The 21196-nt window shown below is 40.7% G+C and overlaps 1 protein-coding gene across 20 annotated transcripts in view; it reads left to right on the top strand.

Moving 5' to 3' along the window:
- CD44 (CD44 molecule (IN blood group)) overlaps positions 1 to 20299 on the top strand; it is a 63364-nt gene extending 43065 nt beyond the window's left edge. For 4 of the 20 annotated variants that reach the window (XM_075030903.1, XM_075030904.1, XM_075030905.1 and 1 more), the window contains 9 exons: positions 225 to 383; positions 1600 to 1821; positions 2679 to 2864; positions 3367 to 3588; positions 5282 to 5572; positions 6430 to 6615; positions 9925 to 10047; positions 11485 to 11563; positions 15091 to 20299. In XM_075030903.1, the coding sequence (XP_074887004.1) occupies positions 225 to 383; positions 1600 to 1821; positions 2679 to 2864; positions 3367 to 3588; positions 5282 to 5572; positions 6430 to 6615; positions 9925 to 10047; positions 11485 to 11563; positions 15091 to 15307 (1685 nt within the window). In that variant the 3' untranslated portion in view covers positions 15308 to 20299. The remainder of the gene's footprint in view (positions 1 to 224; positions 384 to 1599; positions 1822 to 2678; positions 2865 to 3366; positions 3589 to 5281; positions 5573 to 6429; positions 6616 to 9924; positions 10048 to 11484; positions 11564 to 15090) is intronic. The other 16 variants (XM_075030909.1, XM_075030912.1, XM_075030907.1 and 13 more) reach the window with 16 other exon arrangements.
- The last annotated feature ends 897 nt before the right edge of the window (positions 20300 to 21196 follow it).

The raw sequence follows: 21196 nt of genomic DNA on the forward strand, positions 1-21196 counted from the left end.
TTATGCTCAGTTTGAGGAAGGAGTTAATTCTATTGGTGACAGTAGGCAGCTTTTCTAAACATAAACCAGAATGAGAAGCAAATCTGCTTTACTTCTCTTTGCCATTAAATGTAGTAGACATGTGAGCAAGGCCTGTCATAGAGACAAGAACCGAAGAGGAGAATAATATGAGAAACGGATCTTTATATAGTGAGTTCATAATTACTTCACCATCATCATAACAGCTATGGCCTCCAACCATGGGGCCAAACAGAACGACTCAGCGCAAGACCCATTGGTGTATCCAGGTTGGGACAAGGGAGAGGATTACACACAACGTGCTATAATGGATAGAATTATTCCTTCCAGAGAGAATAATCATGAGAAAGAGTCTTCCACTACAGGTACTAGTAATAATATCAATCAAGTATATTTAATCACTTATGTCTCTCAGCCTATCTTGGAAATATATTGCATGAAGTTGTAGAGAGGAGTAACTTACTGATCTCTTTAAGACATTGATATAAATTATGGATTGATTCATTTTTTCTGTGCTCTGCCTGGATGGTGATGAGATGGAAGTTTCCAATTTTAGCTCTGTGTAAAACATTTATTTTTTACTTACCAACACCACTACCATTTATACCATCAAAATAACATTCTAAAAATGTGATATGAGAAACACATGACTTATTCCTGAAATAAGAGGAAAGGTAACTTTAATCCTTTCTTAAACAGAAAATGCTCAGAACCTATTTTTGATTTTGTGAAAACTAGTTAAATTTCTATTATGGTTGCTGTGTTCCTCTGTTGGTATCTCTTCTGTTTCATTGCTTCTGCCATTATACAGCATTAGCCAGCTATTCTGAAAAAGCAGGACAGCTTAGGTTATGATAACAGAAAGCTGATGACAATGAAAATAAACAGAAAAGCCTGTTTCCTTTTCTTCTTTATGATCTAATTAGAATAAAAAACATAAAGTCTACTCTGCATATAAGACAGAGAAGAACAGTGTGGGTGGTGGGCTCAGAAAACATGATACCACAAAGTAATTCTAATAGGTAAAATCCTGCAGCAATGCCAAATTGTGAAGCTGATTCTAGGAGGAAACCTAGGCTTATGACTACCATGGACAGAACAACGAATTATAACCATTTTCTGTAACTTGTCACCCCTCAGAGTCTAGAGCAAAAAAGGAGAATCAGTGCCTGTAGAAAGGGTTCTTTACTGTCAGTACTTATATCTGTAATGTAAAACACACTGTAGCAGGACTTGACAGCGTCCCTGAAGCTGAGGTTCTGTGGTCAGCCTGAGACGCAAGTCAGGGAATTCTCCTGACGGCTGTGTCTATCTCCTTTCCCTGTGTCCACTGTCCTTGGGAATCTTTTGGATTAAGTAAAAAAGTGGATGAGAACAGCACATGAAAATGTCTGATCAATACATTGAGAGAGCAGTGATGATGTACGGGAGGACAGAAGGTCTCCCTTCTCTTCCCCTTTTATGGTGAGAAAAGGGTAGCAGAGGTTTCAGGTGAGCAGGCGACTTGAACGTAGTGGGAATGGGAGGGGCAAGGCAACACCCACATGGAATTAACAGCCAATTAAATCATCGTGATAACAGCTGTTGCCTCTCCTGATGGTGCCCACCACGAAGACCCAACTCGGCCACCTCTCCCTTCAGATCATGAACCAGGACAGGGCACTGAAGGCATCGCACGTCCCACAGATGCCCCTGAGGAGCACGTCCACCACAGGACGACGGCTAGCTCGAACAAAGCTGATGATGACTCTTCTCTGATGGGTACCAGTAAGAATAATGGATCATACTCATTTCTCATGCCTGGTGCGAAATGAGACATTATTTCTTCTGAAATCGACTCCTTTCCCTGTCCTCCTCACCTTGGGGTTCTCCGTTCTCGGTGTGGAATTGCAGTGCAAAAATCTGTGGTGGGATCTGTGCTGTTGATAGAATTACCTTCTGGACAAGGCATGAGGGCCTCTTGCTGGTACACTTGGCGGTTTCTGTCCTTTGCTGAGGCATGTTTCTGGGTGGCCTCCTGCTGTTCTGCAAGACACGCACTTTGGTGATTCTGCGTCCCCGGCCGCATCTTCCTTCCTTGCGCGTCAGCGGGATCAGGCTCGGTTCGCTTTGGCACCATGATCGGTGTGGTGGAGGTGCTCTGGTGGGTTGATCAGATGGCTTGCTCCTGTGACTCAGCAGCAGCACCATCGCCGGGGAGTGCTGTCCCGGCGGTGAGGGCAGGGCGATCCTAGAAGAATTACGTCCCACAAATTCTGCCTTCAGTTCCTCGGTCGTCCTCACCAGTGGATTGCCAGGCAAGACCGCCGCAGGCCTGGCGGCAGCATGGCCGCTCGCTCCTGAGTTACAGGGTCAGGTTGTCGCTGCTGCGGTCTCTTCCTCTGAAGGTCTTCCCTCTCCATCTGTCACTGGGCTCTGTACATGTAGCCAAGGTCTCCCTCCAACATGGTGAGCATGTATGTGGTGCTTACAGGTCCCTCAGAAGCCAGTGACAGTGTGGAAGAAGAAGGGGAGGCCTTCATGTCTGCTCTCCTTCTGTGCTATGGTTGAGGAAGATGGACATGCTTTCGGGCTTGCCGTGGTACGGGAAAGGGCGATAACGTGGGTGGTGGTTTTGTGCGTGCTCACCTTTAAAGCTGATCATGCCATCGTCATGGCAGTCACAGAGTCCGCGGGTGATGTTAACCGAGAGACAGCAACCAAGGAGCCGCCGGCAGCCGGCACTCCGCCTGCGGCTGAAAGCGAACGAGCAAACGCCACAGGCGGTTCCCACGTCGACTGGATACCGGGAGTTTTTCCAGACACGGAAGATCATCTTAACCGATTGCAGACCCCTCTTCCTACTAGTAAGAACTACAAATTGAGAGCATTTTCATTTACATTTTCTGTAACTTGTCACTCCTCAGAGTCTAGAGCAAAAAAGGAGAATCAGTGCCTGTAGAAAGGGGTTCTTAACCGTCAGTACTAATATCTGTAATGTAAAACACACTATAGCAGCACTTGACAGCGTCCCTGAAGCTGAGGTTCTGTGGTCAGCCTGAGACGCAAGTCAGGGAATTCTCCTGACGGCTGTGTCTATCTCCTTTCCCTGTGTCCACTGTCCTTGGGAATCTTTTGGATTAAGTAAAAAAGTGGATGAGAACAGCACATGAAATTGTCTGATCAATACATTGAGAGAGCAGTGATGATGTACGGGAGGACAGAAGGTCTCCCTTCTCTTCCCCTTTTATGGTGAGAAAAGGGTAGCAGAGGTTTCAGGTGAACAGGCGACTTGAATGTAGTGGGAATGGGAGGGGCAAGGCAGCACCCACATGGAATTAACAGCCAATTAAATCATCGTGATAACAGCTGTTGCCTCTCCTGATGGTGCCCACCACGAAGACCCAACTTGGCCACCTCTCCCTTCAGATCATGAACCAGGACAGGGCACTGAAGGCATCGCACGTCCCACAGATGCCCCTGAGGAGCATGTCCACCACAGGACGACGGCTAGCTCGAACAAAGCTGATGATGACTCTTCTCTGATGGGTACCAGTAAGAATAATGGATCATACTCATTTCTCATGCCTGGTGTGAAATGAGACATTATTTCTTCTGAAATCGACTCCTTTCCCTATCCTTCTCATCATGGGGGTCTACGTTTTCAGTGCAGACTTGCAGTGCAGACATATTTATGATTTTGTTGCATTTGAACATCCCAACAAGAATTGCTATCTGTTAAGGATAATTTTACCCACTGGTTCCCCTGTTTCTTACATCCCCCAGCTTTTCTCTGGTTTCTTTCTAATAGACGGTGATACTGAGAAAGCAATTTCTTTGCAGGGTTGGCGGGTGGTGTAAATGAATCATAGACTTAAAAATAGTTTTTCATGTCTGATCTTTCCTGGTCTTGACATTGCCATAGATTCTCTTATTACTGTAAACTTTGAAGTAACTTAGTGCAGTTTGTTCATTTAGTTCTGCATGGTTCTAACTTCGATTCCTAAACTCTGCATATTATCCAATTGATATTATCCCCAATCAAAGTATTGGTTTTTTAATTCTAATATTTTTATTGTTTAATAATGGATTTTTATGACATCATAGTGCTTTGGAACTTTTTGCATCTTTCTTGCATTTAAAAAAAAAATCTAAGGAAAAATTAGCATTTATGCTTTCCCTTTTCTTCTTCAAAATCCATTTTCATCAGGATTATTGAATCTGCAACACTTAAGATTTGCCAAAGAGCTATGAATACCAACGATTGTGTGGATTAAAATGCAGTTCTTTTCTCTACTGCCTACTCCTGTTTTCTAAATATGGAAGGGATCCTGTAGAGCGTCACAGTTCATTGTTCTCAGCTTGTTAAGCTTTATGTGATTTGACAGATCAATTGCAAATATGAAACCCAAGCACGATTCTGTAATTCATTCAAATATTTTCAATCAAGTAATTCTAATCTTATTCCTATCTAACGACAAGAATTCTTATACTAATTTTATTCTAAAAATAGATATTTTTTTTTCTCCCTTCTAAATAGTGATTACTAGGTATTTTCAAAACTAACACTTTAGGCTACTGTTGTTTGGAAATGCATCTTTTGGTTTCTCCTTTTGCTTAATGTTGTTAACTTTTGGTGTTTGAATGAATATTAACCTTTATTATTCAGTTAGTAATTTGGAGCACTTGGAAATTCTGAAAGTGCATTTAGTTAAGCTATGCCTATTTCTTAGCATGCTTTTGTGACATCCTTACTCTTTTGCATCAGCAGCAGCCATAGCACTGCCAGAATGATGTGTGAAGGATGTTCATTAAATAATTGAATTCCTTAATTTTCCATTTGAATTAATTTTAAATTCTTCTCTTGGGAGACCAGCACGCATTCTTGTGATCATCTCATGGAAAAAGAGAGATATCTAAATAAACTTAGAAAGGCATTTTTAAATGTGATGGTATTGTCAATACCAAATAGTCAGGTCTAAGTGGCTGCTACCTTCTGTTTGGAAAGTCGTTCTGTGCTTTAATCCACACTGAAATTTAGGAAATGAATGAGCAACTACTCAAGTGATCAATAGACTATTAGTAAAGGAACAGACAAACCAAAAATAATGTGACATATAGAGAACATCTTGTTTGATTGTATTTTTTTTTTCTCGCTGTATATTCTACATAGGCTAATAAAAAAAAAGGTAGAGCTTGTTAAATAGAATAGTGGGAATAATACATGAGGTGGGGTTTGTAAATGCCTTTGAAGTTAACTTAGCCATCATCACAACAATCACAGCCTCCACTGATGTTCTGAAACCAGAAGATACAACCCAGGAACTGTGGGCACCTCGCATCGTGGTAACTGCTGTTGCCTCTCCTGGTGGTGCCCACCACGAAGACCCAACTCGGCCACCTCTCCCTTCAGACCATGAACCAGGACAGGGCACTGAAGGCATCGCACGTCCCACAGATGCCCCTGAGGAGCACGTCCACCACAGGACGACGGCTAGCTCGAACAAAGCTGATGATGACTCTTCTCTGATGGGTACCAGTAAGAATAATGGATCATACTCATTTCTCATGCCTGGTGCGAAATGAGACATTATTTCTTCTGAAATCGACTCCTTTCCCTGTCCTCCTCACCTTGGGGTTCTCCGTTCTCGGTGTGGAATTGCAGTGCAAAAATCTGTGGTGGGATCTGTGCTGTTGATAGAATTACCTTCTGGACAAGGCATGAGGGCCTCTTGCTGGTACACTTGGCGGTTTCTGTCCTTTGCTGAGGCATGTTTCTGGGTGGCCTCCTGCTGTTCTGCAAGACACGCACTTTGGTGATTCTGCGTCCCCGGCCGCATCTTCCTTCCTTGCGCGTCAGCGGGATCAGGCTCGGTTCGCTTTGGCACCATGATCGGTGTGGTGGAGGTGCTCTGGTGGGTTGATCAGATGGCTTGCTCCTGTGACTCAGCAGCAGCACCATCGCCGGGGAGTGCTGTCCCGGCGGTGAGGGCAGGGCGATCCTAGAAGAATTACGTCCCACAAATTCTGCCTTCAGTTCCTCGGTCGTCCTCACCAGTGGATTGCCAGGCAAGACCGCCGCAGGCCTGGCGGCAGCATGGCCGCTCGCTCCTGAGTTACAGGGTCAGGTTGTCGCTGCTGCGGTCTCTTCCTCTGAAGGTCTTCCCTCTCCATCTGTCACTGGGCTCTGTACATGTAGCCAAGGTCTCCCTCCAACATGGTGAGCATGTATGTGGTGCTTACAGGTCCCTCAGAAGCCAGTGACAGTGTGGAAGAAGAAGGGGAGGCCTTCATGTCTGCTCTCCTTCTGTGCTATGGTTGAGGAAGATGGACATGCTTTCGGGCTTGCCGTGGTACGGGAAAGGGCGATAACGTGGGTGGTGGTTTTGTGCGTGCTCACCTTTAAAGCTGATCATGCCATCGTCATGGCAGTCACAGAGTCCGCGGGTGATGTTAACCGAGAGACAGCAACCAAGGAGCCGCCGGCAGCCGGCACTCCGCCTGCGGCTGAAAGCGAACGAGCAAACGCCACAGGCGGTTCCCACGTCGACTGGATACCGGGAGTTTTTCCAGACACGGAAGATCATCTTAACCGATTGCAGACCCCTCTTCCTACTAGTAAGAACTACAAATTGAGAGCATTTTCATTTATCCATTGGTCAGTTATTATTTTGGACAACAGCATTCGTCCAAAAACGTGTACTAACCATAAATGTAAATTATTGTCATATTATTATTTCCTTTTTGGTTTGGTTTGGGGTTTTTTTATGACCTGCTTATAAGATGTCATTAAAGGGACTGTCTTCCTGTGCAAAGCAGGGGACATTTGCTAAAACACTGAAAATAGTCTTTTGAAAATAACTTTTTCTAATATTCTGTTATCTGTATATGGTAACTCAACTATTAAAGTGAACAAGTGTAAACTTTCTCCTCATGCCCATACATAGGTGATAGCATTTTGTGTTTCTTTTTTGCTGCGCACAAATGATAGCTATGTAACACTTAACTGTGTGTCACTTTTTCTTCCACCTGTATTCCCTCTAGTTGAATATGTATCAAAAGAAAGGTAATTCTCCATGAAACCTTTTTTTTCTTGGTGTGTTTACTGTTGTTATGTTGCCAGTGATTAATTATAGGTATGTTAGTGGGTTGTAACTGACATTTAATTTGTGAACAACTTCTTTTTTTTTTTCCAAAGGTTTATTCTTCTGATAGAGTTGCTGCAGTTAACAGTAACAGTGTTTACTTATTACACTACATATAGTGTTTCTTTTTGTGTGTGTGTGGTCACATGCTGGTAGTATGGGAAATGAAAGGACTTTTCCTTATTCCCAAATGCAGTTTCCATACAAATAACTATTCTAACAGTAAGGTTTTTTCCAAATGCTACTTCTCATGCACACTAATCCAAATACTATTTTCATGTACTTTCTTGAAAGTTAGTGGAACCATCCCAGTGTAGATTTTGGCCAATGCTCTGTGGACGTTCTTTGCACATAAGCAAGAATATGTACCTATATTTTTATAGCATTATACAGCAAAAACCTTAAAGATAATTCTGTTAGGAATTAATGAATTAATGTTAATTCATACATTGTCAGGTAGAATTTGGCCTACTTTTTTTTTTCCAGAATTTATATAAACCCAGTAAAATCAACCCTATCAAAATTGCCTGAGTTATAGTATTTTAACATAAGCACAGCAATGTAAATACAAAATATGTATTTGATAGAATTTTATTGGAAAGATAAATCTTTTTTTAATAATGGTTTCCTACTAAAACAAACTAATTTCTTGAATTTCGCTGCACTGTTCACTTAATTAATCCAAGCTGCCTCCTTAACTTTATGTGCGGACATTACACACTATGAAAAAATGTTTGTTACCTCTCTGTTTTGAGCACATAAAACCTGTAAGAACTGGTTTGAAGATCATTTTCAAGGTGAATGTCTGTGTCAAATTATCAGTGCATTGTCAGTGCCCTGGCAAAGGCTTATAAGGCCATATTCCCCAAACTCTTCCTTTTTTCATTTATTTTCTCTTGGTACTTTATATAAACACAATACAAGGGAACTACTAGGACACTACCATCATCATAAAAAAGTTTATTTATTGAAGGGTTCATTTGTAATGTTGCCCCATACAGCCGTAATGGAATGGAAAAGATTCATGAATGTATTGGCAGACTATAGTTAAAGGCTTTCTCTGAACAAACGAATGGCTTGATGTACTATACTGCTTTCTTTCACTTGCTTTTTCTCTACAGAAATGTTTAAGCTGTGGTCTTACATCACACTAATGACTGATTTGTTGCCCAAGTGTCCACGGAGTAACAAATCAGTCCACTGAAGGAACACAAAAAATAACTGTCAAAAAGAAAAAAATCTACTATGTCATCAAAATGAAATGTAGAGAGCTTTTGAGGATCCCTCCCTGCCACTTGCAAGCCAGAACAGCAGGGGACATAACTGAATCCTGTGTCATCTTCTCAGTGTTCAGGGGAGGGGAAGGGTGAATGTAGCAGTTCTCTAAGTGCACGAATTTTAATAAATGTCTGAGTGCCTTTATAAGGGGCTTTGTGGTGGAAAAGCTCTGGCATTTCTCAAGGTGATATAAAGCACCTTAAAAAAAATAATCTGCTGAGATGTGGAGTAGACAAGTGAGTATGTTCCTCTTGGTCAGCTTTCTTGGATCAGGACCCTTAGTTGCTGAATTAGTGCTCTGTCCTTTGTGGTGAGGTAGCACAAAACAACTCACCAGGCAGTAAGTTTCTTGTTAATAAAAAGAATGAAAACATCTGGAAGATTCATGAACTACTTGCTGGATAAGCTTAACAGAGGGGGAAAAAAATGTGCTTCTCAGTTTTGTATTTGCCAGCTGCTATTAGGAAATGACATCAGAAGTGCTGGCTAGAAATGAGTTGCAGTGTGTATTAAAGAAAAAGAAAAAGAACTTTACAGCTGATTAGAGTAAGTGCTTAATTTGCTTTATCAGAGTCTGGAAGAATTCAGAGAGGTGGAGATCTGTAATATCTTTTTTGTAGTGATAATGAAGTACTAGTCCCAAATGAAATCACTATATCTGTAGTCTGCTGATAATTTTAGACTTGGGATACCCATATGGCAACAGCATGGGCCAGAAATGTAATTGCATAAAAGTTAAGCGGTATGGCCAGCATAGCAAATACTTGAGACTGGAAGTATGCATTTTGATTTAAGATCTAATACCGTCTTAGAACCAAATTACACAAGTTATTAAGAAGGACCAGGGGATCCACTTCTAAGATTACAGAGAGCATTTTTTTCTATTTGGAAAAATAAAGTCCCACTCTATACATAGCTATCAATTTAAAACAATTCAGAGAACTATCCTTCTGTTTTATGAAAGCATTAGTTTAGAAAGTCAGTTTTATCCTGAGTAGGAATAAAATTAGAAGTTTCAAAATATCTCTGTATTGGTCATTTTAGGTTTAAATAAAAAAGTAAAGTTGTGGGTGGTTTTTTTTCTCTCTCTTCTTTTCTCACTCTCTTTTCCCCATGGAACAGACACGGTGCTTGACTTTTATGACAAAGGCCTCTTCAGAAAGTTGCCACCATTCACATCTTCACATTTTCTGCAGAAAATTTCTAGGCAATTATAATTGCATTTTCGTTCACAAAAGCATAGCATAATCAAAACTGAACCATATGAGCAAGACAAGAGGGGAAAACCATGAGTTTTGTTATTCAAAATACTAAAACTAGCCATAGTTTGGATGAGTATGATGACTATAATCTATGTAAGAGTCTTCAGTATAAATACTTTTCAATGACCTCAGCATGATCTTTCTAGAATATGGTTTTTTAACTGTGAAAGTCATAGTCTTTGTACTTCGCTGATAAATATTCACTAAGCATATTTGGCCTAACAGATAGTTTTGTTCTTTAGGATCTACCTCCAGTATATATGGTAATCAAGGACCACACAAGGGACATTATGAATATACTACTTTTCCTGGAGAGACCACAACAACAAAAATAGTTTCACAACAAAGGTCAGCCCAGGTACCAGGTAGGTTTTTGAAGTCATATGTTTTAACAATTTAAGCACAGAGTTGTATTAATATGAACTGAAGCAAGAGATTAAAATGTAGGTCAAGTACAGTTGTCCAGGCTTTGTTCTGAATCAGATAATACTCAGCATTTTCACTAGTAGTCTGAAATATGGAGCATACTGTAACTCTTATAATTCTCCAGCAATATCAAGATGAGAGAAATCATGCATTTGTAGAATGGGATTAACATCCAAATAACCTTTATAAATTGATATGACATCAGGCAAAATTCAGTAAAGATATATGCAAATTATCATATCCATGAGAATGTTTGGTGAAAGTAATAGCTGAGGCAAGTGTTCCAGAATAGGGCTTGCAGATTAAAACGGAACAGAAAGAAGCCAACACCATGATATAACTGCAAAAGAATGCAAATATATTCTGGGATTTATTAACAGTAAAGTCATTTTTAAAACATTTAATTTAAAAAATTATCCCACTCTACTTAGGCCTACCAAGTCCAGAGCTGAAGCTCTGTGTTCAGTTCAAGGCATTGCATTAATCACAGAGAAAAAAAACCAGAGAAGAGCACAAAGAAAATTTTGGAAAGGTAACCTTTGAAGCAGCTTTTGAAGAACTCATCATTTTCAGAGAAAACTAATGGGAGATATGAGAATAGTATGCAACAAAAAGAATGCTTATCAGTTTTTCACCATAAGTAATAATAATTAACAAATTAGAAGAAGTAATTTGTTTCAAATGAAATGTAGGAGACTTGTTAAACAAGGGAGACTTGTTTCAAACAAACAAAGGAGTTAGCTCTTAGGAAAGGATCTCTGTCTATAATGTTAGTACAGCATAAAGAATAGGCTACTGGGAAGGTTGTGAAATCTTGTTTACTAAAAACGTTAAGAGCAAATGCAACACCCTCAGCCATCTCCTTATTGACCCTGTCTCACTGGAGTGAAATGTAGCTCATACGACCTCTTAGGGTCCCTTCCAGTTTTGTAGTTTGTTTTTGTTTTTTTTTAGAGTTTGCCACCAAAATACCCCTTAAAGTAAGGTTTTACATGAAAAAATGAACATTTCAGTCTACCTGAAAGTCATCCTGTTTTTGTGCCTGGGATTGCAGGTGTATCATTGCTAAGCCTTTTATTTTGCCTTTGGAGTAAATCAGTGATACAACTCCTCTTCACTTATGTCCACCAAAGTACAGTGCTTATAGGTGCTAACAGTAACGGGGTATTTCATCTGAGTTGGCCTGAATGGTGAAAATGTATTCAATTTGTGCACAAGCACTTTGTAAAACAAACAAACATTTCTGCAAGCTAGGGAAAACAGTCTGGCAGTTTAAAGAATGTAAAAGAGCTTTTGTTCTTGCAATTCTGTGAAATGGCAAAACTACATGTGATACGTTAACACGCTCTCCTCCTCTCCCTTCCCTCTCCCCACAGAATGGCTGATCATAGTTGCCGCTCTTGTGGCACTTGCATTGATTCTTGCAGTGTGCATTGCTGTTAACAGTCGGAGAAGGTAAGGTGGCCCCTTTACTTTTTCAAAACACACTGCCTTGCTGTTTCCTTCATTGAGAAGTTTCAGAGCTTTGTGGAAGAGCCGAGTAGCATAACCCAGGAAAGACCTTCCTCTGCCAAGCTCTGTGACTTGGGGTGTGAGAGCCCAGGTCTCCATGTCCTGCACGGGTCACACATCAGCCTTCATGCTCACGTGGAACCCCGTGAAGACAGTAGCTGTGTAAACCCTTTGGTCTTTACTTGTAGGTGGAAATCAACTCTATATAGATCACAGAGAATTAATTATTCTCTACCTATTACTTATTAATAGGAAAATTCTGTCCAGCCAGAGTAAAAATTACATGAGATGGACACAGACAGTAGTAACCACAGGATGAGCTGCGTATAATCCTCCATGATTGACAGTGTTGTCTGTGTATTAGACAATTGCTGTCACAGGATTCATTTGTTCCTTCCAAACAAAAGGCAGGATCACAGCTAGCAGGGATATATTTTAACTCTGCTATCAGAGCACTCAATAGCTGTATTTGCTCCGCTTTACAGATGAAGAAGCTGAGGAATAGAAACTTGCAGTGATCTGTGCAAAGTTAGCCAGGAAATTTGAAAATACTTTAGCCTAAAGGATAGGCTGTAAAGTTCTTAACTCTTTCTTTTCTCTGGGGGCTCTTCTGAGGTTACTTCTCAGTTGTCTTAAACAGCTTTTTACCACTTGAATGTTAAAGTTGAACCCTTTAATGGAGTAACTGTTTTCTACTTGAATGTTCAGTTTGAACTTTTTTATCAGAGTAACCATATAACATGTGGTGGGTTTTGTTCAGGAAGCAGTGAGCAAATTTATTCCTAGTCTGCTGGTTGCAGGAAAGCACATGTTAATGCTTCTGTGAAATAGTGTCAAGGTCCTCCAAACCATGACACGGGTGCCAGAATAAAGCACTGCCACTGTGGTGAGGGAGCAACCCAGGCAGTCCCTGCCCATAATGCGGAAGGCTTCTATGAGACAAAACAGGGCAAACTAAATGCCAAATTGTCAGATAGTAAACTGACGCAGTTTTGCTGAAGTCAGTGGTGAGATGCCACCTGGTATGTTTGCCCTATGACTGTATCCACAATATCAGTGCTTCTCTGACTATTATTAGAGACCTGTTGAAATAAGAAAGCTATCAAGCATATGTTGAGACAGAAAACTCCACAACTTACTTTCTGTGAAGTGATTCTGGAGTTACACAGCCTGAATGGCATGACTTATTGATTTATATGTTACTCTGTTATGCCTTTAAAAGTTGAGACTGTCATTGTTTCCTTCCTCTTAACCCAGAGTCACCATAGGAACAGACAAACAGGGCCCCTATGGCTAATTATAGGTTGCATCTGACAAGAAATGAAACAATCTCAGAGCTGTAAGTTATGGTCTAGGTACTGTTAATGGAAAACGTACCTTTTACGTGGAGCTTCCATGCAGCTGGGACTGAGTTGCAAAGAGAGAAAGTGCATGTGGGTGCATGTATGTGTACAAATGCATGGATTAGAACCTAGCAATATGTATTCATCACTGTGACGAAAACTTTTTGAAGCCCAGACGTACTCTGGTATGCTTGAAACAAGTGGAATTTTTTCTTTCACTTTAGCAGGATGCAAATGATAACATGAGTAAGTCAAGAATCCTTTCTTCATCTATTCTGATAAATGCTAATACACTGAAAATTCATAGAGCGGTAGTTGCTGTGCAGTCAGCATACCGCATGGGAATGCCAACTAATCTGAAACTAACACTGCAGCAGTGCTATGAGAAAACTGGATACCAGAGAAAGGAGGGTTGAGCATTTCAGTGTTAGCTGAGCAGTAAGTTGGGAACGTTTCAAGCATTTGTTTATTTAAAAAGTGGGAACGATCTGTGGTTTTATTTGTGTAATGCTGTCATTTACACCATTTTTTAAATGAATGCTAACTGCAGCATCTCCAGTTTCAGTCTCATTCGGGTTGTCTCAAAAAGCCTAAAGAAGCATAGGCCTTAGTTTCAAAGTAGTTAACTACCCTGATTCAGAAATCAATAAATTTAGCCTTTCTAGTTAGGAGATCCATATGGCAGGCATTTCAAACAAGCAATTAGGCCTCCTCAGTGAATGGCAAATTGCTTGGCTAGACCATTTCTTTTTTTTTTTTTTTTTTAATTGGTGGTGTTGTAAGTTGTCTTAACCAAAACCCAAGATGGCCACGGTTCAGTGTGGTCCTATTTAGTTAGTTATTTCTCCTGTTGCAATGCAGACTGCCTCTGGCTGGTGCCTGTTGTAAAAAGTGTTAGGATCTCCTTCCAGGTTCCAACAGAGGAGGCTGCCCAGCCTGACCATCACGTCAGGAAAGACACTCTGAGCTGCTCTTTGGAGAGGCTGTGGAGCTCCACAGCTCCTCGCTGGCCTCTTTCGGCATTTCATGGCTGCAGAGCAGGAATCATGCCCCAGGGTGTGTGTAACATTAGCGCAGTGAACTGACCTACTTCAGGTAAAATAACCCTCATCTATCGGTCAGTAAGCATGAAAAAAATAATATTTCAGAAGGATAATAGTATAATTGAACTGCCAAAGTAGTCATTTGGGCAAAATATGCTTCATTTAAGAAGAAAGCACTTTAAAGTATAACTTCACAGAGACATTATCCCTCTTAAGAGAGCTGTGCTTTGTATATTCTGTTTACACAAGACTGTTGAAGGACAAGTAGGATGTTCAGCACTGTGTAGCCAGAGAACCATCTTCATGGTCCGGGGCAAATCTGACAGCTGTGTAACTAGTACTTCTTACTGCCCTGAAGAATACCCAACCCACATTGACCAGCATGCATCAGTTTTGGACTGGTGACTTTTTAAAAGAGTGTGTGTGTGTGTGTGTGTGTGTGTATGTGTTCATTCAGAGCTACATGCAGAGTTTATTGGGCAGCACTGCAATGAGTGTAACTTTAAAAGCACAGTAGCTATTTCCTACTTTAATATCATAAGAAACTATGCTGTTGATAGCAGCAAGAGTAGTTATCTGGATTTCCTTGCTGTTGGCAGGCTTCTAGGCCTGACAAGCTAACACAAAGAAGGAGAAAGTTATCTTGTATAATGAAGTGAGAGCTTGATCCAAATTTTCTGCTTTCTCAAGAACTTGAGCATTTTCAAAGATGTGGTCCCAAGTCTGGATTTAGAATGACCCTGTCCTTATAGTGGAATACATACGAAGTTCATTAATGTGGATATATCCAAATGTTAGAAAATCTTTTCTAGCTTTCAGTAATGAATGTTATTCCTATCTGTAGTAACAGCAGACATAAATCGATTAAGTGAGCTCCTGCCAAATTTTATGCATATAATGGTGGATGCTTTCAAAAATAAAATATGCAATATGAAGAAACTTTACACTTTGCATCATATAAGTCTGCACTGGCAGACACAAGTTTCATTTCCAAGCACCTTTTCCTAAATATTGACTTTCAATTTTTTTCTTATTTCTGTTAGTCTCCAGTCATAGTACTTACTTTCTTTTCATTTCTTTCTAGATGTGGGCAGAAGAAAAAGTTAGTGATTAACAATGGCAAAGGGGCAGTGGAGGATAGGAAGACAAGTGGATTAAATGGAGATGCCAGCAAATCACAAGAAATGGTGCACTTGGTTCATAAAGAACAGTCAAATGACCAAACAGGACCATGTGACGAATTCCTGACTGTTAATGAAACACAGAATCATCAGGAGCTTGACATGAAGAGTGGAGTGTAACGGTACCAAGCTGCCAAGTAGATCAGAGCTGGGGAAATCAAAATCACATGGAACTTGGACAGGAATTCATAGATGCACTGTGCTACTGATGTCTTTTGAACATAATTAAACATAAGTTTTATTCATTTTTAATCACTTTAAAACAATGTCTGAGTTACAAAATTGACATTCGCTTTCTGAAATAAGCCCCCAAGAGTTGCATAATGTTTTCAGTTCCCAGTTCCTACACAGAGGACACTCACTGTGTCCTGGGTGTCAGGAGGGATGCAAGTTTACGTCATTGTTCCCCAGATGGAGGGTCTTCACTGTGCGGACTTACAGAAGTATCCAGTCACTCTATCTTACAGGCATTTAAGGTACTAAACTTGCCAATGGTACAAGAGTAAGTGAGGAACAAATGTCAAGAGCAAAAAATCAAGTTTAAACCAAAAAGACCTGCAATGCAATATCTAAACCACCAGAATCCTTCAGAAACGCCTTCCAGTCAGGAATAGCAGTAGGTGCATTCGGAGTCTGCCAGTATAAACCACCATAACGATTTATGTCTTGGTCTCCAATGACGGAAACCCAGAAGGACAAAATTTATTTATCTCTATTTTTAAATGTCTATGGGCATACAGCAAATCTTCTCGGGAGGGGGAATAAAGAGATGAAAACAAGGTGATACATAATAAACTTCTATACTTTATTATCCTAACAATCTGTACAGTTATCCTTGAGTTTTTGAGTTGTTCATTGCTCTTCCCCCTCCCTCCTTCATTGGTCATAGTTTGTGCATGTTTTCAATGAGTCTGTTAGGATAATGACTAAAACAGAATGACTCCAGCTCTATTACACATGCACAAATCAAGCAATTTGAGATTATTAGGGAAGACGACAGTATTTTATTCCTGACGAATAGGTCTCTATCTTCTGCTCCATTTTACTTAGGAGATGCTGAGCCTAGTGAAACTTGTTTCCCCTATAACTATTACATTACACCAGTTTTCTGATATTTTAACAGTTGCCCTTCTATGATCTCGCTCACTTCCTCTGGATTCTATTTATTTCAGCCACGGTTTTCCCTCTGCTTTTTATAAATACAAAAGGGACGTTGCTTGCTAATTGGTACCAGAAGTTCAAATTCTACAGAAAAGATCGAAGAAAATTAAAGGAAACTCTCCCAGCCATGTAATATAGTAAAGTGGCTGCAGCTGCATTGTTATATGCTTTTGTTTTGTGCTTATGTGTCTCTTACGTAAAGTATTTGTATTAAGCTATGATGCTGTGCATTATATTGATATGAATTGTCAGAAAGAAAATTATTTACTACCGGTGGTCTGTGCCATTTTTAAGAAAGTGTATTTGGAATGGAGGGAGAATGAAAACTTCTAATTGGGCTGCCTCACGAAAATGCAAGTAAAAACAATCTAAGGTAATTGCAACCAGTGGTCTGTCAGCTGTGGGATGGGGAATGTCCTGCAGCAGGGTTATTCGAGTGTTCTGTTCACTGACCATAGCACCTGTCTTTGAAACCATTCTGCTAAAGCATGTTATTTTATGTTCTCCACCTGAAGCAATTTGGAGGACGAGTATTCAGCTGGCTAAATACTAACATTAGCTAGTACTGATCTTTCCTGGAACATAAAGCACAAGACTATTGATTATATTTCTCAGTCACAGCCCTCCAGCAGTTTCCCATGTGTTTTACTGAGTTGCTCAGTGCCCTGGTATCTGCAGGCAGATCTCTTCAGGAGCAATTTACGCCTGGGCAAAAGGTCCCAAGATGAGGTGTGATTTTAAAGTACGCATAGGATGTTTCCTGACTTTATGTAGGTCAGTGTGTTTCACCTATGAACAGTCACACACCTTGTGGTCCAAAGGTGTTCAAGCAAGCTGAAGCGAATGGGGTCAAGGTGATTTACACTAGCAGTACTTGTGGTCCACTGTCAAACGTCTCAGTCCTTTCATGTATTATAATACTGAACTGTGCAGTAGGAAGTCTGTTGACTCTGTGCATTGATTTTTGTTTAATTCCTGTAATGTTTTTAAGCAAGCTTTTCTGTTTGTCATTATAAATCAAAATGATCTGTTGAAGGCTGTGTTTAAACTGGTGTTATGTACTCATTTCACTAAGTATGGAGATCCAGAGTAAGAATTATTCCTCTCTTTAAATCCTAGTTGATAGGTCTCAATCAAAAGGAGCTATTTCATTCTCTTGAAAGCTAAATTTTTCTTAAAAAAAAAGAAAAACGCTGGGGCATGTTATTCATCTTCCTATTCAGATGTTTAATGGAGAAATCCACAAACTCCTTCCTAATTTATCTGATGTTCAGTAGCTATAAATGCGCAGACAACACTGGTTGGCTTCTTTTTATATTTTTAAATAGGGAGATGCTCAAGTTCTCTTTACAGAGGCAATGCCATTATTTTATATATGCTGATTCTTTTTAGATTATTTCACGTGAGTCATGTGTAATTAAGTTTCATTATAGTTTCAGAACTAGATGGCCATTTCATATGTGTAATATCGTACATATTTTTATTAATCTTGGTTTTATTATTTGAGGGGTTGTTTGTTGTGTGTATGTATTTTTTTATATAGAGCACTTGATATCTTTGCATATTTATTTAACAGATTAATCAGAAGGAAAGAAAATATCATCTCTAAATTGTAACTAGAAATAGTATTGCTAAAGACATTGCACTGTAAAATAAGCTTCCAAAAATAAACTTGATTCCACACTGAGGATAAAAAGTAAGACTGGCATTATCAGCGGGAGAGAAGTATTCAGCAGGATGGTCGTTTTTAGTACTGGTGACCCAGGGGTCATTTTTTCTGCTTGCAAACTCTAAGCCAGGCTCAGCTGAATGCTGTGTGACCTTGCCTGCTCTGCCAGCCTCCCATAGGGTCCCCAGATGCTCTGGGAGTTAGCTATTAACTCAGCTTCCCCCTAGAAGCAGACAAGTCGGTCCAGTTTAAGATCAGCCCAGTAAGATCTTAATGACTATTCCTGGCTCGCTGAACCAGTGGCACTTGGGAGAGTGCAGTGCCCAGCAATATCTGGCCCTTCCCTCAGGGTGCTGACAAGACCAGTTGGGTCTTGGTCTACCCTTGGTGCCTGGGAAGAATGAGGATCATTCCTAAAAATGCTGAGGAGACCATGCTGGACCTAGAACAGACCCCGTGATCAGCTTGTGTTATTCCTTTGCCTTCAACAGTTTTAAATAAATGTAATCCAGACCACGTCTCTCGTGGAAATACTGTCTAAAGCAGTAAGCATATTTAAAAGAGGGATTGTATGTTTTATGAGAATGTAATATTTTCATCAAACAATCTGGGATGATTGTTTCACCTGTATTTTCTTGAAGATCTTACAATGAATATTTGATTAAAGGAGAGAAAGGATATGTGGCCATCATGTCTACCTGCGTGGATGTGGTGTTCAACCCTTTCTACAACATCAGTTCCAACATTATACTGCTGCCCAATGTTTTTCCCATGATAGGGATGTCTTTTGTGTGTCCTTTGTTGTCAACAACAGCCTCTGTACTAAGTAGTTTTGAAGCATGTTGCCTGGAATATTATTAGGAGACAATTACCAAGTGTTTCTTCAGCACACAGAAACAATGCTGTGCAGGGATAGAGGTCAGTGTATCATCCTGGTTAGGGCTGGTCCCAATTACTCTTTCTGTAGATGAAGGAAGAAATTAAAGCCTCTGACAACTGTGTTCTGCCTCAGCATACACAGACACCAGGATGTTTTGTAAGCCAGCAGTTAATGGGTTTATTTTATGCTATATTAGGCCATTAGCCAATAATTATTTCTTAGCCTTATTAAACAATTCAAGGTTCTGACTCCTCTGGTTGCAAGAGATTTGATTAGTCAAATACAAGCCTTTTTGGTAACCACAGGTACTGACTAGTTTTCCTCTGTGGAGGGGAGAAGGACAAAAAGGTGGCAGGAGAAGTGCTGCGCTGGGCTGTTCCTTGGGGTGCAGTTCCAGCTGTGTGGGAGTGGGTGACAAAACTCTTGTTCCTTATGGGGAACAAGAATTGTGCAAAGGTTTTTTTGGGGTGGGAGCTCTGGGGCATTAGGGATGGAGGGAGGACATGGTCGCTGGGAGAGGAAGTAAAGGGAGAGTGAAATTTCTGTGCTACTTCTGGGAAAGTCCCTTCAACACCCCCAGGATTTTGGCACTTGAACATGTCACAGCTCTGAGAAGGAAAAAAAAATTGGCCTTGTCCTGTGAACCCCCCACCTCCAGGTCACCCTCTACATTAACCACCGCATTTGCAAACTGATTTTGAATATTTTTCCCCTGGTAGCTTATTTCTCGTTATTACTATGCCATGCTGCATGTGGCATCCACCAACACCATGCTGAGAGCAAGCAGCTGTGACGATGAGAAATGAGAGGCAAAGTGCAAATTTAGCAAAGATGAGTAACAGAGACTGTACTTTTTGTCTTCCCTGTCTCGCCCATTTGGAGTAAGGTTAGCAAGAGCAAGATTTCAAGAACATTTCTCTTCTTGCTCATCTTCCTGTTTTTAAAGTACCAGACTTACACAGATCTTCACGTAGGTTAGATGTGCTGCTGCACAGCTTTTTGAAAAGTTGAAGTTGAGGAAGCAAATCCATCATCAAAGAAGCCCTCCTGACCTCAAAGGAGCCGATTATTGTTAATGTGCAAGTAAAGCAGAGGCAGTGAAAGCTATACACACACTTTAAACACAGCCTTCTTTCAATTTTGTCTGGATGGTTCCAGCAAGCATTAGAAAGATTTTGCCTGAGCGACAGCTTCAAGGGGTCTCAAACTTTTTATAAAAACTTCTTACTCCACAGGTAAAAGGGTTTTGGATGAACAATTGGATGGATGAAGCCCATTTTCATACATTCTCTGCCACACAAATCTGTTTGTTGACTGCTGATGTGAATGTCATTAGTTGTGTGTTTTCTTTCCGAAAAAAAGAAAAAAAATTAAAATTATGAAGTTTTGGATCAAAACAAGTCCACAAAGACTGTTAAATGAGAAGATGACTGGTTTTTGTTTGCAGAAATATACATAGTTTTAGCTAGTTTTAATAGATCTAGCTGTGCAAAATTACTTTTTTTGGGGGGGGGAAGACTCACCATGCCTAATACATAACATAGCTTTCCCTTTGTACTAAAATTAAATTCTTACAAGTAATTTATTTCCCATTGGAAAAAATGCCTGTGTAAATTTACAGTAAAATAGGATTTGTCAAGTCAGATAGGATGTCAGAAATTTAAGTGCACCTATCGGAAAACTCTCAAGCATTTTTTAGAATACTGGGGCAAAGTCTCACTCTGAAACACCCACCTAACTCAGACTTTATCTCAACAGCAGCTTTCTTCTGGTGCTGAAGCCGAGGCAAGAGGCTGCCTTGTAAGTGATGCCAAATGCACAGCTGAAGTTAGGTGCGTGTAGGCGGGCGGTGGGAAATCCACATACAGCTTTAGGCAGTGGAGGCTCTGTACGTCAAACAGGTTCCAGGTCTGCTGAGTTAGTCCTGAACTCCCAGAGCAACCCAGGACAGAGGAAGATGCGATAAGGCATTGGCCAAATGGAGGTAGAGCAGTCTTACAAACTACTACAGGAAAGGCAAACGTATTTTTAGTTCAGTCACCAGCGAGAATGACTAGCACAACGCTGTGAAAGGCAGACCCTAGGCTGCTTTTCTAAATACTCGTCCTTGTACTACAGAAGCGCCATCAACAGCGCGAGGCCTCGTTCCTCTGGATCCCATCCCCGCGAGTGTCGGTGGGCGGCAGTCCTTTATCTGCCTTGGTCATTTATCTGTCTACGCAGACACATTTTGCTTATTGCCGCAGAACCTGCCTGCCTCGCTGACGCCGCCGTGACCGCAGGACCCATCTTGCATGCA

The sequence above is a fragment of the Buteo buteo genome, chromosome 6 (assembly GCF_964188355.1).
Source record: "Buteo buteo chromosome 6, bButBut1.hap1.1, whole genome shotgun sequence".
NCBI classification, from domain to species: Eukaryota; Metazoa; Chordata; class Aves; order Accipitriformes; family Accipitridae; genus Buteo; species Buteo buteo.